Here is a 16,439-nt window from a genome sequence, read left to right as displayed (position 1 = left end):
CATGACATTATAGTTATGACCACGTGATCAGCAAGATGTCGTGTTCAGTCTAGAATGATAAGTAGTTTGGATGGTCTGAATTGTGTATCCAGTCATGTAGCTCCATATTATATCATTTAGTTATACTCATGAGCTGCAATCACATTACTTATGGAAGTCTGTGTGAATATTGTGATGCATGGAACATTTAGAGATACTAATTCCATTTCAATGTATGGCCTTGGGTAAAATTAAAATGAAGGCCCCAAATGCTAATGTATAGCACCATTAAACAGAAACATTTAGGGTGCATTTCAAACAAGCACCAATTAACAGTAATCAAGTCATTCAGCGCTTGTTCACAGGCCACTTTACACAAGCTGACAAAGCATGATGGGGACAGAACGATCGTTCATACGACTATTCTGTCCTCCTACAGTATCGTGTTATTGGCAGCACATCTCCTGTATGCAGTGGGTGATATGCTGCTGAGAATTATGATTTCTGTTCAAACATAAGTGATCCATTCACCCAATTTTGTTTTTTTGTCCAAAGATTACCGACATGTTTACACCTTGTACGCTCATCAGCAGGGCCATGATTTATAAACCTAGATGCTACAGACACACTGTATATCAGAAACACACACACACATGCTCTATTTTACAGACAAACCTTATGCTACTCATAGCAATAGCAAAGAAAGGAAAAAAGTTCCAGGACCAGGCATTTCTTCATTTAAATCTTCAATATTTTATTTTGATGTCAAGAAAAAATGTTGCGTTTCGAACAAAGTGCTTAATCATAGGAATATGAAAAATACATAAAAACGTCATTATATACCTATTTCATTAAGTGAAACCATGTACACCTGTTATTTGACATGATTAATTTACATTCATTACAAAGTCAAATGTGAGACAGCCTACTAGAAATCATGACATCTGCATAGATTGGGCCTTCTTGCCACACGAAATAAGTTTGTAAAAGACATCTCTACTTTCCCTGTGTAGTAACTTTATGTATTTTTTTTCTAAATGGTAAAAGTATAGAATAATATAAAGCAAAAAGGGAGAAAAAAAATTATTTCGCAACATAGTTCTCTGCTAATCTCTATATTAATTTATCCTGTCTAAATGTTCGCAAAACAAAACTTTCATCCATTTGAAACCGCAGAAAAACATATATGCGGCTCTCATGGTGGGAAGAAAAAAAACCCCAAAACACTAGTTAACATGTAAGCTCAAACCGCCATCCGTTATTAATAAAAATAGCTAATGTCGCTGCGATAATTTAGCCCTATCTATTTAGACGTCATGATTTCTGGTAGGCTGTCTTACGTTTGATTTTGTAATGAATGTAAACCAATCATGTCAAATAACAGGTGTACATGGTTTCACTTAATGGAATTGGTATATAAGGATGTTTTTTATATATTGTTCTTATGCCTATGACTAAGAACTTTGTTCGAAACGCGTCAGGCATGTAGGGGCTGTGTCCCTGCATGATTTTTTTATTGACATAAAAATAAAATATTGAAGACTTTAATGAAGAGACGCCTGGTGCTGGAACTTTTTTCTTTCTTTGCTATTGCTAATGAGTGGTGTCCAGCCACTTGTTCCTGGCACCTGTGTTCATCCGGATTCCGGTGAGGCACCGCTGATCCCCTTCCCTGCTCCTATTATGATGTTCTTATGCTACTCATACACACTTCATATGCTACACATTACATGCTACACACAAAACAAACAGACACATACACACTGCATGTTATATACACATCGCATATTACAAACAAAACAAACCAATACAAACTGAGAGTTATATACACACACTACTTACATACCCTGCATGTTACACAAAGACACACAATGCATGTTAAATACATATACTGCATGCCAAACGCCATAATAAACATGCACATTTATATTACACACAAACTGCATGTTGCACACTCCTTTAGGTATGGAAGTCCTGAGCAATTGCCAAATATCTGTATCCTTTAACACCAGCTCAGACAAAAGCATGTCCATATGAGTGACGTGAAACCTATAAACTCCTGAATTACAAGTTACAAGTAGCTGAGTTTAAAGGCTCTGTATATATGATTTTATACTTTGATGTAATACTTATCACACAACCGGTTTACATGGCTTTTGCTGATTTGGGTTGGATGACATGTTACGCACCAGTAATAATAATAATAATAATCTTTATTTATATAGCGCCAACATATTCCACAGCGCTTTACAGTTTAACAGTTTCAAACACAACAGTCATAGGTAACAACGTTAACAATACAATAAAGCAAAATAAGACGACCCTGCTCGTGAGAGCTTACAACCTACAATGAGGTGGGGGAGATACAAAGTACAGGTGTATTTACAATGATGGTCCAGCCATCTTCAGGGGTGGGGGATAGATGGAGATAGTGAATGGGCTACACACACAAACATGAAATGACTTTGATTAGGTAACATGGTAGGCCGCTCTGAGCAAATGTGTTTTAAGCGAGCGCCTAAAACTATGCAAGTTGTGGATGGTCCTAATATCTGGGGGTAGAGCATTCCAGAGGATTGGAGCAGCGCGGGAGAAGTCTTGGAGTCGGAAGTGGGAAGTACGGATTAGTGCAGAGGTTAGCCGAAAGTAATTTGCAGAGTGCAGCAGTCGGCTAGGCCGATAGACCGAAATGAGGGAGGAGATGTAAGGAGGTGCCGCATTGTGGAGAGCTTTGTGGGTGAGAACAAGTACTTTGAATTGTATCCTGTAATGAATGGGCAGCCAGTGTAATGACTGGCGAAGAGCGGATGCATCTGAGTAACGATTAGCCAGATGGACAACCCTGGCTGCTGCATTAAGGATGGACTGGAGAGGGGAAAGTCAACTGAGGGGGAGGCCAATTAATAGAGCTTTGCAGTAGTCCAGGCGGGAGTGGATCAGGGCAACAGTGAGGGTTTTTGTTGTCTTCATGGTGAGAAAAGGGCGGATTCTAGAGATGTTCTTTAGGTGTAAGCGGCACGAGCGGGCAAAAGATTGTATGTGGGAGGTGAAGGAGAGATCAGAGTAAAACATAACACCCAGACAGCGTGCCTGCTGCCAGGGTGTTCTTATGGTGCCACCCACGGAGAGGGAAATGTCAGATTTAGGGAGGTTAGTAGAAGTTCAGTTTTGGAGAGGTTGAGTTTCAGATAGAGAGCGGACATGATGTTTGAGACTGCAGAGAGACAGTCAGTGGCGTTCTCTAGTACAGCGGGGGTAAGGTCAGGGGATTGTTGTGAATTCTGTGGCTGAATTCACTCCTGTGGTCACAAGTGGCACTGCAGCTTCTGAGCTTCCTCCCTCAGGTGTTCTGGGGAGCTCGTTGACTGCTTCATTACTTAACTCCGCCTGATGCTGCTATCCTTGCTCCTTGTCAATGTTTCAGTGTTGGATCTGGGCTTCTCCTGATTGTTCCTGTGACCTGCTGCTCTGTATAGCTAAGTGCTTTTTGCTTTTTTGTTGCTTTTTTTCTGTCCAGCTTGTCTTTTGTTTTGCTGGCAGCTCTGAGACGCAAAGGGTGTACCGCCGTGCCGTTAGTTCGGCACGGTGGTTTTTTTTACCCCCTTTGCGTGGTTTTGCTTTAGGGTTTTTTGTAGACTGCAAAGTTCGCTTTACTGTCCTCGCTCTGTCCTAGAATATCGGGCCCCACTTTGCTGAATCTATTTCATCCCTACGTTTTGTCTTTTCATCTTACTCACAGTCATTATATGTGGGGGGCTGCCTTTTCCTTTGGGGAATTTCTCTGGGGCAAGTCAGGCCTATTTTTCTATCTTCAGGCTAGCTAGTTTCTTAGGCTGTGCCGAGTTGCCTAGGTAGTTGTTAGGCGCAATCCACAGCCGCTTTTAGTTGTGTTTAGGATAGGATCAGGTGTGCAGTCTACAGAGTTTCCACGTCTCAGAGCTCGTCCTTGTATTTTTGGGTATTTGTCAGATCACTGTGTGCGCTCTGATCGCTAAGCACACTGTGTTTCTGGATTGCCTTCATAACACCTGTCATTAGCAAACATAACAGTACAAGGAGCCAAACTAATGATTCTCAATAGAGGGAAAGAAAAAGTTCTGACATCATTTTTTTTTTTTTTTTTTTTTTCTGCTCTGTGTTCATTTTTTTTTTCCCCTAGACATTTGGGTGATTCTGGACACAGGTGTGGACATGGATATTCAGGGTCTGTGCTCTTCAATGGATAATCTCGTTATAAATGTACAAAAAATTCAAGATACTATTGATCAGAAATCTATGTTAGAACCAAGAATTCCTATTCCTGATTTGTTTTTTGGAGATAGAATTAAGTTTCTAAGTTTCAAAAATAATTGTAAGCTATTTCTGGCCTTGAAACCTCATTCTTCTGGTAATCCTATTCAACAGGTTTTGATTATTATTTCTTTTTTGCGCGGCGACCCTCAAGACTGGGCATTTTCTCTTGCGCCAGGAGACCCTGCATTGAGTAGTGTCGATGCGTTTTTCCTGGCGCTCGGATTGCTGTACGATGAGCCTAATTCAGTGGATCAGGCTGAGAAAAATTTGCTGGCTTTGTGCCAGGGTCAGGATGATATAGAAGTATATTGTCAGAAATTTAGGAAATGGTCAGTACTCACTCAGTGGAATGAATCTGCGCTGGCAGCTTTGTTCAGAAAGGGTCTCTCTGAGGCTGTTAAGGATGTTACGGTGGGATTTCCTATGCCTGCTGGTTTGAATGAGTCTTTGTCTTTGGCCATTCAGATCGGTCGACGCTTGCGCGAGCGTAAATCTGTGCACCATTTGGCGGTACTGCCTGAGGTTAAACCTGAGCCTATGCAGTGCGATAGGACTATGACTAGAGTTGAACGGCAGGAATACAGACGTCTGAATGGTCTGTGTTTCTACTGTGGTGATTCCACTCATGCTATTTCTGATTGTCCTAAGCACACTAAGCGGTCCGCTAGGTCTGCCGTCATTGGTACTGTACAGTCCAAATTCCTTCTGTCCATTACCTTGATATGCTCTTTGTCGTCGTTTTCTGTCATGGCGTTTGTGGATTCGGGCGCTGCCCTGAATCTGATGGATTTGGATTATGCTAAACGTTGTGGGTTTTTCTTGGAGCCTTTGCGGTGTCCTATTCCATTGAGAGGAATTGATGCTACACCTTTGGCCAAGAATAAACCTCAATACTGGGCCCAGCTGACCATGTACATGGCTCCTGCACATCAGGAAGTTATTCGCTTTCTGGTGTTGCATAATCTGCATGATGTGGTCGTGTTGGGGTTGCCATGGCTACAAACCCATAATCCAGTATTGGATTGGAATTCCATGTCGGTATCCAGCTGGGGTTGTCAGGGGGTACATGGTGATGTTCCATTTTTGTCGATTTCGTCATCCACCCCTTCTGAGGTCCCAGAGTTCTTGTCTGATTATCAGGATGTATTTGAAGAGCCCAAGTCCGATGCTCTACCTCCGCATAGGGATTGTGATTGTGCTATCAATTTGATTCCTGGTAGTAAATTCCCTAAAGGTCGATTATTTAATTTATCCGTGCCCGAACACGCCGCTATGCGCAGTTATGTGAAGGAATCCCTGGAGAAGGGACATATTCGCCCATCGTCATCACCACTGGGAGCAGGGTTCTTCTTTGTAGCCAAGAAGGATGGTTTGCTGAGACCGTGTATTGATTACCGCCTTCTTAATAAGATCACTGTTAAATTTCAGTATCCCTTGCCATTGTTATCTGACTTGTTTGCTCGGATTAAGGGGGCTAGTTGGTTCACTAAGATAGATCTTCGTGGTGCGTATAATCTGGTGAGAATCAGGCAAGGAGATGAATGGAAAACTGCATTCAATACGCCCGAGGGTCATTTTGAGTATCTAGTGATGCCGTTCGGACTTGCCAATGCTCCATCTGTGTTTCAGTCTTTTATGCATGACATCTTCCGTGAGTATCTGGATAAATTCCTGATTGTTTACTTGGATGACATTTTGATCTTCTCAGATGATTGGGAGTCTCATGTGAAGCAGGTCGGAATGGTTTTTCAGGTCCTGCGTGCTAACTCTTTGTTTGTGAAGGGATCAAAGTGTCTCTTCGGTGTGCAGAAAGTTTCATTTTTGGGGTTCATCTTTACCCCTTCTACTATCGAGATGGATCCAGTTAAGGTCCAAGCCATCCAGGATTGGATTCAGCCGACATCTCTGAAAAGTCTGCAAAAGTTCCTGGGCTTTGCTAATTTTTATCGTCGCTTCATCTGTAATTTTTCTAGCATTGCCAAACCATTGACCGATTTGACCAAGAAGGGTGCTGATTTGGTTAATTGGTCTTCTGCTGCTGTGGAAGCTTTTCAGGAGTTGAAGCGTCGTTTTTGTTCTGCCCCTGTGTTGTGTCAGCCAGCTGTTTCTCTTCCGTTCCAGGTCGAGGTTGATGCTTCTGAGATTGGAGCAGGGGCGGTTTTGTCACAGAGAGGTTCTGATTGCTCAGTGATGAAACCATGTGCTTTCTTTTCCAGGAAGTTTTCGCCTGCTGAGCGTAATTATGATGTGGGCAATCGAGAGTTGCTGGCCATGAAGTGGGCATTCGAGGAGTGGCGTCATTGGCTTGAAGGAGCTAACCATCGCGTGGTGGTATTGACTGATCATAAGAACTTGACTTATCTCGAGTCTGCCAAGCGCTTGAATCCTAGACAGGCCCGTTGGTCGTTATTTTTTGCCCGCTTCGACTTTGTGATTTCGTACCTTCCGGGCTCTAAAAATGTGAAGGCGGATGCTCTGTCTAGGAGTTTTGTGCCCGACTCTCCGGGTTTATCTGAGCCAGCGGGTATCCTCAAGGAAGGAGTCATTGTGTCTGCCATCTCCCCTGATTTGCGGCGGGTGCTGCAAAAATTTCAGGCGAATAAACCTGATCGTTGTCCAGCAGAGAAACTGTTCGTCCCTGATAGGTGGACTAATAAACTTATCTCTGAACTTCATTGTTCGGTGTTGGCTGGTCATCCTGGAATCTTTGGTACCAGAGAGTTAGTGGCTAGATCCTTCTGGTGGCCATCTCTGTCACGGGATGTACGTACTTTTGTGCAGTCCTGTGGGATTTGTGCTAGGGCTAAGCCCTGCTGTTCTCGTGCCAGTGGGTTGCTTTTGCCCTTGCCGGTCCCAAAGAGGCCTTGGACACATATTTCGATGGATTTCATTTCTGACCTTCCCGTTTCTCAAAAGATGTCAGTCATTTGGGTGGTCTGTGATCGCTTTTCTAAAATGGTCCATCTGGTGCCCTTGGCTAAATTGCCTTCCTCCTCTGATTTGGTACCTTTGTTCTTTCAGCATGTGGTTCGGTTGCATGGCATTCCTGAGAATATTGTTTCTGACAGAGGTTCCCAGTTTGTTTCAAGGTTTTGGCGAGCCTTTTGTGGTAGGATGGGCATTGACCTATCCTTTTCCTCGGCTTTCCATCCTCAGACTAATGGCCAGACCGAACGAACCAATCAGACCTTGGAAACATATCTGAGATGTTTTGTTTCTGCAGACCAGGATGATTGGGTGTCCTTTTTGCCGTTGGCTGAGTTCGCCCTTAATAATCGGGCCAGCTCGGCTACCTTGGTTTCTCCATTTTTTTGCAATTCTGGGTTCCATCCTCGTTTCTCTTCAGGACAGGTTGAGTCTTCGGACTGTCCTGGTGTGGATTCTGTGGTGGATAGGTTGCAGCAGATCTGGACTCAGGTAGTGGACAATTTGATCTTGTCCCAGGAGAAAGCTCAACTTTTCGCTAATCGCAGACGCCGTGTGGGTCCCCGACTTCGTGTTGGGGATCTGGTTTGGTTATCTTCTCGTCATATTCCTATGAAGGTTTCCTCTCCTAAATGTAAACCTCGTTTTATTGGTCCGTATAGGATTTCTGAGGTTCTCAATCCTGTGTCTTTTCGTTTGACCCTCCCAGACTCCTTTTCCATACATAATGTATTCCATAGGTCGTTGTTGCGGAGATACGTGGCACCTATGGTTCCATCTGTTGAGCCTCCTGCCCCGGTTTTGGTGGAGGGGGAATTGGAGTATATTGTGGAGAAGATTTTGGATTCTCGTGTTTCTAGACGGAAACTCCAGTATCTGGTTAAATGGAAGGGTTATGCTCAGGAAGATAATTCCTGGGTTTTTGCCTCTGATGTTCATGCTTCCGATCTTGTTCGTGCCTTTCATGCGGCTCATCCTGGTCGGCCTGGGGGCTCTGGTGAGGGTTCGGTGACCCCTCCTCAAGGGGGGGGTACTGTTGTGAATTCTGTGGCTGAATTCACTCCTGTGGTCACAAGTGGCACTGCAGCTTCTGAGCTTCCTCCCTCAGGTGTTCTGGTGAGCTCGTTGACTGCTTCATTACTTAACTCCGCCTGATGCTGCTATCCTTGCTCCTTGTCAATGTTTCAGTGTTGGATCTGAGCTTCTCCTGATTGTTCCTGTGACCTGCTGCTCTGTATAGCTAAGTGCTTTTTGCTTTTTTGTTGCTTTTTTTCTGTCCAGCTTGTCTTTTGTTTTGCTGGAAGCTCTGAGACGCAAAGGGTGTACCGCCGTGCCGTTAGTTCGGCACGGTGGTTTTTTTTACCCCCTTTGCGTGGTTTTGCTTTAGGGTTTTTTGTAGACTGCAAAGTTCGCTTTACTGTCCTCGCTCTGTCCTAGAATATCGGGCCCCACTTTGCTGAATCTATTTCATCCCTACGTTTTGTCTTTTCATCTTACTCACAGTCATTATATGTGGGGGGCTGCCTTTTCCTTTGGGGAATTTCTCTGGGGCAAGTCAGGCCTATTTTTCTATCTTCAGGCTAGCTAGTTTCTTAGGCTGTGCCGAGTTGCCTAGGTAGTTGTTAGGCGCAATCCACAGCCGCTTTTAGTTGTGTTTAGGATAGGATCAGGTGTGCAGTCTACAGAGTTTCCACGTCTCAGAGCTCGTCCTTGTATTTTTGGGTATTTGTCAGATCACTGTGTGCGCTCTGATCGCTAAGCACACTGTGTTTCTGGATTGCCTTCATAACACCTGTCATTAGCAAACATAACAGGGGATGACGTGTATAGTTGTGTGTCATCAGCATAAAGATGGTACTGAAAGCCAAATCTGCTGATGGTCTGTCCAATTGGGGCTATGTAGAGGGAGAAGAGAATGGGGCCAAGGACTGAGCCCTAAGGTACCTCAACAGTGAGAGGAAGAGGAGATGAAGTGGAGCCAGAGAACAGAACACTGAAGGAGCGGTCAGAAAGGTAGGAGGAGAAGCAGGAGAGAGCAGTGTCCTTAATGCCTAGTGACTGGAGCCTAGAGAGTAGGGGAGGGTGGTCAACAGTGTCGAAAGCTGCACAAAGGTCGAGGAGAATAAGCAGAGAGTGGTCACCGTTACATTTTGCTGTCAGAAGGTCATTGGTCACCTTGATGACTGCAGTTTCTGTCGAATGTAGGGGGCGGAAACCGGACTGTGAAGGGTCTAGGAGGGAATGAGTGGAGAGGTAACGGGTAAGGCGGGAGTAGATCAAGCGCTCCAGTAGCAATTAAATATAAACACACATATATACTATATATATATATATATATATATATATATATATATATGCAGTGCCCCAGAGTCCTGGTCATTGCAGTAATGTTGTTCTTCCACAAGGGGAGTGATATTGCATCTGATGGCACTAAAGGAGTTCACCCTGCCAAGTATCACAAACCATACACCACACTTCACACTCCAGTCCACCAGGGGGAGCAAAGGTTCTATCTACTAGGCCAGTCCTCACATTAGGGTAAAACTGGTGGGTTGGATAGAAAGTTAGGGAGAAGCTGACTGGGTATTGCCCAGGCAACCCCTGTCAGGCAGACAGCGGGAAAGGAGGAACACCACAAAGCTGCAGAGGGCCCCAGACAGGGGTGGGATCCTGTCAGAGAACAAGCACGAGTCAGAAAGACACGGAGATGCTCCTGCAACCCATGCGGCAGCATCCTAAGGAAGGACGAGAAAGGAATTGTATTGTAGAAAGTGAGACGTGACATCATAGCAAAAGGAGAAAACCAGAAGGAGCTCTGCCCTGAGAGAGTCTGCCTCCTTCTGAGGCACGTAGCCGGTGGCCGGAACACCGAGGGAGTAATAGACTCTACGCTTTACTTCAGAGACCGGCAGGACAGTCAATTCCAAGTTGGCTGCCCAACCTTAAATACCTAAGAAGACACGGTGGCAAATTGTGGGGTCGGGGCATCTCTAGGGCCCCCATAAACAAGCCTCAGGCCATCAGTCATACGGGTTTGTCCTATCCACACCATCTGGGGGACTGAGAGGAAGAGATAACATTTAGAACATCACAAGAGTTGTGAGGACCTTACCGAGTTGCTCAGCAGGGAGGTACTACAACACCCAGGTGCTAGTAGGAAGGCTACTGAATTCCACCTGGATAAGGGGACTCTTGATGTGCCTTCGGACCGGCCGGACTCTGCCTTCCCTGTGGTCTGGTGTCCTGGACTGTGGATGCTGAATCCTTCAGTAATGGTAAAGAGACTGCACCTGTCCTTGTTATTCACTGCGCCTCACATCATCCACCATCTATTACCTACACTCTGGGAAGCCCTGGGGATATACTTCACCTGTGGGAAGGTATACCATCTAGCTGCCATAACATCACCTCAGCAGACCCCTAAGCAGCGTCGGTCACCCTAACCGAATACCACAGGTGGCGTCACGAACACTATCCCTTTAAAGACCGTTCCAACCATTGCACCAACAGACCTCCCAAGGGCCACGGATCGGGCCAGCCACCGTGTCATCCCCAGTGAGTACAGAAGAGGGCCCGGTACCGAGTTCCCCATAGCCCTTGGGGGCGATCTATGCGATATACGCTGCTCAAAAAAATAAAGGGAACACTTAAGCAACAGAATATAGCTCCAAGTAAATCAGACTGTCCACTTAGTAAGTAACACTGTTTGACAATAAATTTCACATGCTGTTATGCAAATGGAATAGACAACAGATGGAAATTATTGGCAATTATCAAGACACACTCAATAAAGGAGTGGTTCTGCAGGTGGGGACCACAGACCACATCTCAGTACCGATGCTTTCTGGCTGATGTTTTGGCCACTTTTGAATGTTGGTTGTGCTTTCACACTCGTGGTAGCATGAGACGGACTCTACAACCCACACAAGTGGCTCAGGTAGTGCAGCTCATCCAGGATGGCACATCAATGCGAGCTCTGGCAAGAAGGTTTGCTGAGTCTGTCAGCGTAGGGTCCAGACGCTGGAGGCGCTACCAGGAGACAGGCCAGTACACCAGGAGATGTGGAGGGGGCCGTAGGAGGGCAACAACCCAGCAGCAGGACCGCTACCTCAGCCTTTGTGCAAGGAGGAACAGGAGGATCACTGCCAGAGCCCTGCAAAATGACTTCCAGCAGGCCACAAATGTGTATGTGTCTGCACAATTGGTTAGAAACCGACTCCATGAGGATGGTCTGAGTACCCAACTTCCACAGATGGGGGTTGTGTTCACAGTTCAACACCGTGCAGGACGATTGGCATTTGCCACACAACACCAGTATTGGCAATTTCGCCACTGGCGTCCTGTGCTCTTCACAGATGAAAGCAGGTTCACATTGAGCACATGTGAGAGACGTGACAGAGTCTGGAGACACCGTGGAAAGCGATCTGCTGCCTGCAACATCCTTCAGCATGACCGGTTTGTCAGTGGGTCAGTAATGGTGTGGGATGGCATTTCTTTGGAGGGCCACACAGCCCTTCATGTGCTCGCCAGAGGTAGCCTGACTGCCATTAGGTACCGAGTTGAGATCCTCAGACCCCTTGTGAGACCATATGCTGGTGCAGGCCCTGGGTTCCTCCTAATGCAGGACAATCCCAGACCTCATATGGCTGGAGTGTGTCAGCAGTTCCGGCAAGATGAATGCATTAAAGCTATGGACTGACCCGCTCGTTCCCCAGACCTGAATCATTTTGAACACATCTGGGACATCATGCCTCGCACCATCCACCAACATCACGTTGCACCACAGACTGTCCAGGAGTTGGCGGATGCTTTAGTCCAGACCTGGGAGGAGATCCCTCAGGAGACCATCCGCTGCCTCATCAGGAGCATGCCCAGGCATTGTAGGGAGGTCATACATGCACATGGAGGCTACACACAACTGAACATCATGTCCTTGTCTTGAGGCATTTCTACTGAAGTTGGATCAGCCTGTAATTTGATTTCCCACTTTGATTTTGAGTATCAGTCCAAATCCAGACTTCCATGGGATATTCATTTTGATTTTCATTGATCATTTTTATGTTTTATTGTTCTCAACACATTCCACTATGTAATGAATAAAGATTTGCAACTGAAATATATCATTCAGTGATATCTAGGATGTGGTATTTTAGTGTTCCCTTTATTTTTTATTTATATACACATATATTTATATGAGTAAAAAGCAGAACCAATAATGATATGGTGCAGAGCCTCATAGGTACATAACCAGTCCTCAATACAGTTCAAAGAATCGAGGCAACACACCATATGAATATATAATCTAAAGGCTATTTATTAGCCAATGTGGTTACGTTTCGGTTCAGAAGTGTGGACGTTTCTCAAGCTGGCCTGAAATGTTACCACATGGGCTAATAAAAATCATTTAGATTATATCTTTATTCAGTGTGCAGCCTCAGTTCTTTGGGATATATTTATATATATATATATATATATATATATATATATATATATATATATATACAGTGGGGCAAAAAAGTATTTAGTCAGTCAGCAATAGTGCAAGTTCCACCACTTAAAAAGATGAGAGCCGTCTGTAATTTACATCATAGGTAGACCTCAACTATGGGAGACAAACTGAGAAAAAAAAATCCAGAAAATCACATTGTCTGTTTTTTTAACATTTTATTTGCATATTATGGTGGAAAATAAGTATTTGGTCAGAAACAAACAATCAAGATTTCTGGCTCTCACAGACCTGTAACTTCTTCTTTAAGAGTCTCCTCTTTCCTCCACTCATTACCTGTAGTAATGGCACCTGTTTAAACTTGTTATCAGTATAAAAAGACACCTGTGCACACCCTCAAACAGTCTGACTCCAAACTCCACTATGGTGAAGACCAAAGAGCTGTCAAAGGACACCAGAAACAAAATTGTAGCCCTGCACCAGGCTGGGAGGACTGAATCTGCAATAGCCAACCAGCTTGGAGTGAAGAAATCAACAGTGGAAGCAATAATTAGAAAATGGAAGACATACAAGACCACTGATAATCTCCCTCGATCTGGGGCTCCACGCAAAATCCCACCCCGTGGGGTCAGAATGATCACAAGAACGGTGAGCAAAAATCCCAGAACCACGCGGGGGGACCTAGTGAATGAACTGCAGAGAGCTGGGACCAATGTAACAAGGCCTACCATAAGTAACACACTACGCCACCATGGACTCAGATCCTGCAGTGCCAGACGTGTCCCACTGCTTAAGCCAGTACATGTCCGGGCCCGTCTGAAGTTTGCTAGAGAGCATTTGGATGATCCAGAGGAGTTTTGGGAGAATGTCCTATGGTCTGATGAAACCAAACTGGAACTGTTTGGTAGAAACACAACTTGTCGTGTTTGGAGGAAAAAGAATACTGAGTTGCATCCATCAAACACCATACCTACTGTAAAGCATGGTGGTGGAAACATCATGCTTTGGGGCTGTTTCTCTGCAAAGGGGCCAGGACGACTGATCCGGGTACATGAAAGAATGAATGGGGCCATGTATCGTGAGATTTTGAGTGCAAACCTCCTTCCATCAGCAAGGGCATTGAAGATGAAACGTGGCTGGGTCTTTCAACATGACAATGATTCCGAAGCACACCGCCAGGGCAACGAAGGAGTGGCTTCGTAAGAAGCATTTCAAGGTCCTGGAGTGGCCTAGCCAGTCTCCAGATCTCAACCCTATAGAAAACCTTTGGAGGGAGTTGAAAGTCCGTGTTGCCAAGCGAAAAGCCAAAAACATCACTGTTCTAGAGGAGATCTGCATGGAGGAATGGGCCAACATACCAACAACAGTGTGTGGCAACCTTGTGAAGACTTACAGAAAACGTTTGACCTCTGTCATTGCCAACAAAGGATATATTACAAAGTATTGAGATTAAATTTTGTTTCTGACCAAATACTTATTTTCCACCATAATATGCAAATAAAATGTTAAAAAAACAGACAATGTGATTTTCTGGATTTTTTTTTCTCAGTTTGTCTCCCATAGTTGAGGTCTACCTATGATGTAAATTACAGACGCCTCTCATCATTTTAAGTGGTGGAGCTTGCACTATTGCTGACTGACTAAATACTTTTTTGCCCCACTGTATATATATATATATATGTATACATATATATATATATATATATATATATCCCAAAGAACTGAGGCTGCACACTGAATAAAGATATAATCTAAATGATTTTTATTAGCCCATGTGGTAACGTTTCAGGCCAGTGGTTACGTTTCGGTTCAGAAGTGTGGACGTTTCTCAAGCTGGCCTGAAACGTTACCACATGGGCTAATAAAAATCATTTAGATTATATCTTTATTCAGTGTGCAGCCTCAGTTCTTTGGGATATATTTATATATATATATATATATATATATATATGTATACATATATATATATATATATATATATATATATATCCCAAAGAACTGAGGCTGCACACTGAATAAAGATATAATCTAAATGATTTTTATTAGCCCATGTGGTAACGTTTCAGGCCAGCTTGAGAAACGTCCACACTTCTGAACTGAAACGTAACCACATTGGCTAATAAATAGCCTTTAGATTATATATTCATATGGTGTGTTGCCTCGATTCTTTGAACTGTATTGAGGACTCGTTATGTACCTATATATATATATATATATATTTGCCATAATCATCAACATTAACAGAAATGAACACTTGAAGTATATCACTCTGTAATGACTCTATATAAGATACGAGTTTCACTTTTTGTATTGAAGATCTGAAGTAAATTAACTTTTTGATGATGTTTTAATTTTGTGAGAAGCTCCTGGATATATCGCTTATGTGGAGTGTGTTTCCTATGGCTTGAAAGCAGCTATTTTGTGTCCAAATTGCTACTCTCATTGTATTACATTACAATATTTAAAATAAAGATCATCACTTTGACTGCTAGTTGGTGCAGGGACATTTCCTATACTCCTGCGCTTGCTAGATGTTTTTAGCCCATACAAACATAACCTTCAAAGACTTACAGACTAACGTGATTCTTATGAAATCCTTGACGCCAATGTTTTCCAAGAAGATTGCAGATGAGCTTGTGGTCTTGAAGTAAAATGAGATGTCAATGCTGTAATCCGAATAGAACGTGGGAAAATAGAGATAAGAGGTCCCGGAAGTGAAAGAGGCGGAATTCCAAAAACTTCCTGTGAAGCAAGAATTAAGTGAATTTTAACAATACTGTCACTTCAGAATACTGTATATACAGGAAAATACATGTGAGTCTTCATAGATAATCAGAGGCTTAAAAATAGCGATGGCGGAAGGTTCGACCACGACCAAACCTTGTGCACAATGGGGGCCTGCTGATGCCCATTGTAACTGGGGCCCAGGATGGGGGGGTATTATAACAGGAAAGAGCCAGGATGGGGACATTATTACAGGAAGGGGCAGAGGATGGCATACATTGCTATAGGAAGGGATCAGGGTGGGAGTCATTATTACATAAAAGGGCCCAGGATGTAGGACATTATTAAAGAAAGGGGCCAAGATGGTGGACCTTATATTTGGAAGGGGACCAGGATTGGGAACATTATACCTAGAACTGGCCCAGGATGGATTGAGGACATTATACTGTATCCTATGGATACATACAGTACAGACCAAAAGTTTGGACACACCTTCTCATTTAAAGATTTTTCTGTATTTTCATGACTGTGAAAATTGTACATTCACACTGAAGGCATCAAAACTATGAATTAACACATGTGGAATTATATACTTAACAAAAATTGTGAAACAACTGAAAATGTGTCTTATATTTTAGGTTCTTCAAAGTAGCCACCTTTTGCTTGAATGACTGCTTTGCACACTCTTGGCATTCTCGTAATGAGCTTCAAGAGGTAGTCACCGGAAATGGTTTTCACTTCACAGATGTGCCCTGTCAGGTTTAATAGGTGGGATTTCTTGCCTTATAAATGGGGTTGGGACCATCAGTTGTGTTGAGCAGAAGTCTGGTGGATACCCAGCTGATAGTCCTACTGAATAGACTGTTAGAATTTGTATAATGGCAAGAAAAAAGCAGCTAAGTAAAGAAAAATGAGTGGCCATCATTACTTTAAGAAATTAAGGTCAGTCAGTCGGAAAAATTGGGAAAACTTTGAAAGTGTCCCCAAGTGCAGTTGCAAAAACCATCAAGCACTACAAAGAAACTGGCTCACATGAGGACTGCCCCAGGAAAGGAAGACCAAGAGTCACCTC

The 16,439-nt window shown here is 43.8% G+C and overlaps 1 protein-coding gene across 1 annotated transcript in view; it reads right to left on the bottom strand.

The window, feature by feature from the left end:
* The window catches only part of LOC138669768 (contactin-associated protein-like 5), a 1,597,333-nt gene that overhangs the window by 241,909 nt on the left and 1,338,985 nt on the right, over positions 1-16,439 (bottom strand). Inside the window, exon 16 of the mRNA XM_069756498.1 lies at positions 15,215-15,385. Coding sequence (XP_069612599.1) covers positions 15,215-15,385 — 171 coding nt within the window. The remainder of the gene's footprint in view (positions 1-15,214; positions 15,386-16,439) is intronic.

This window comes from Ranitomeya imitator, chromosome 3 (genome assembly GCF_032444005.1).
Source record: "Ranitomeya imitator isolate aRanImi1 chromosome 3, aRanImi1.pri, whole genome shotgun sequence".
Lineage (NCBI taxonomy): Eukaryota > Metazoa > Chordata > Amphibia > Anura > Dendrobatidae > Ranitomeya > Ranitomeya imitator.
The sequence above is the reverse complement of the archived record's forward strand: the minus strand, read 5'-3'. Positions and strand labels throughout refer to the sequence as shown.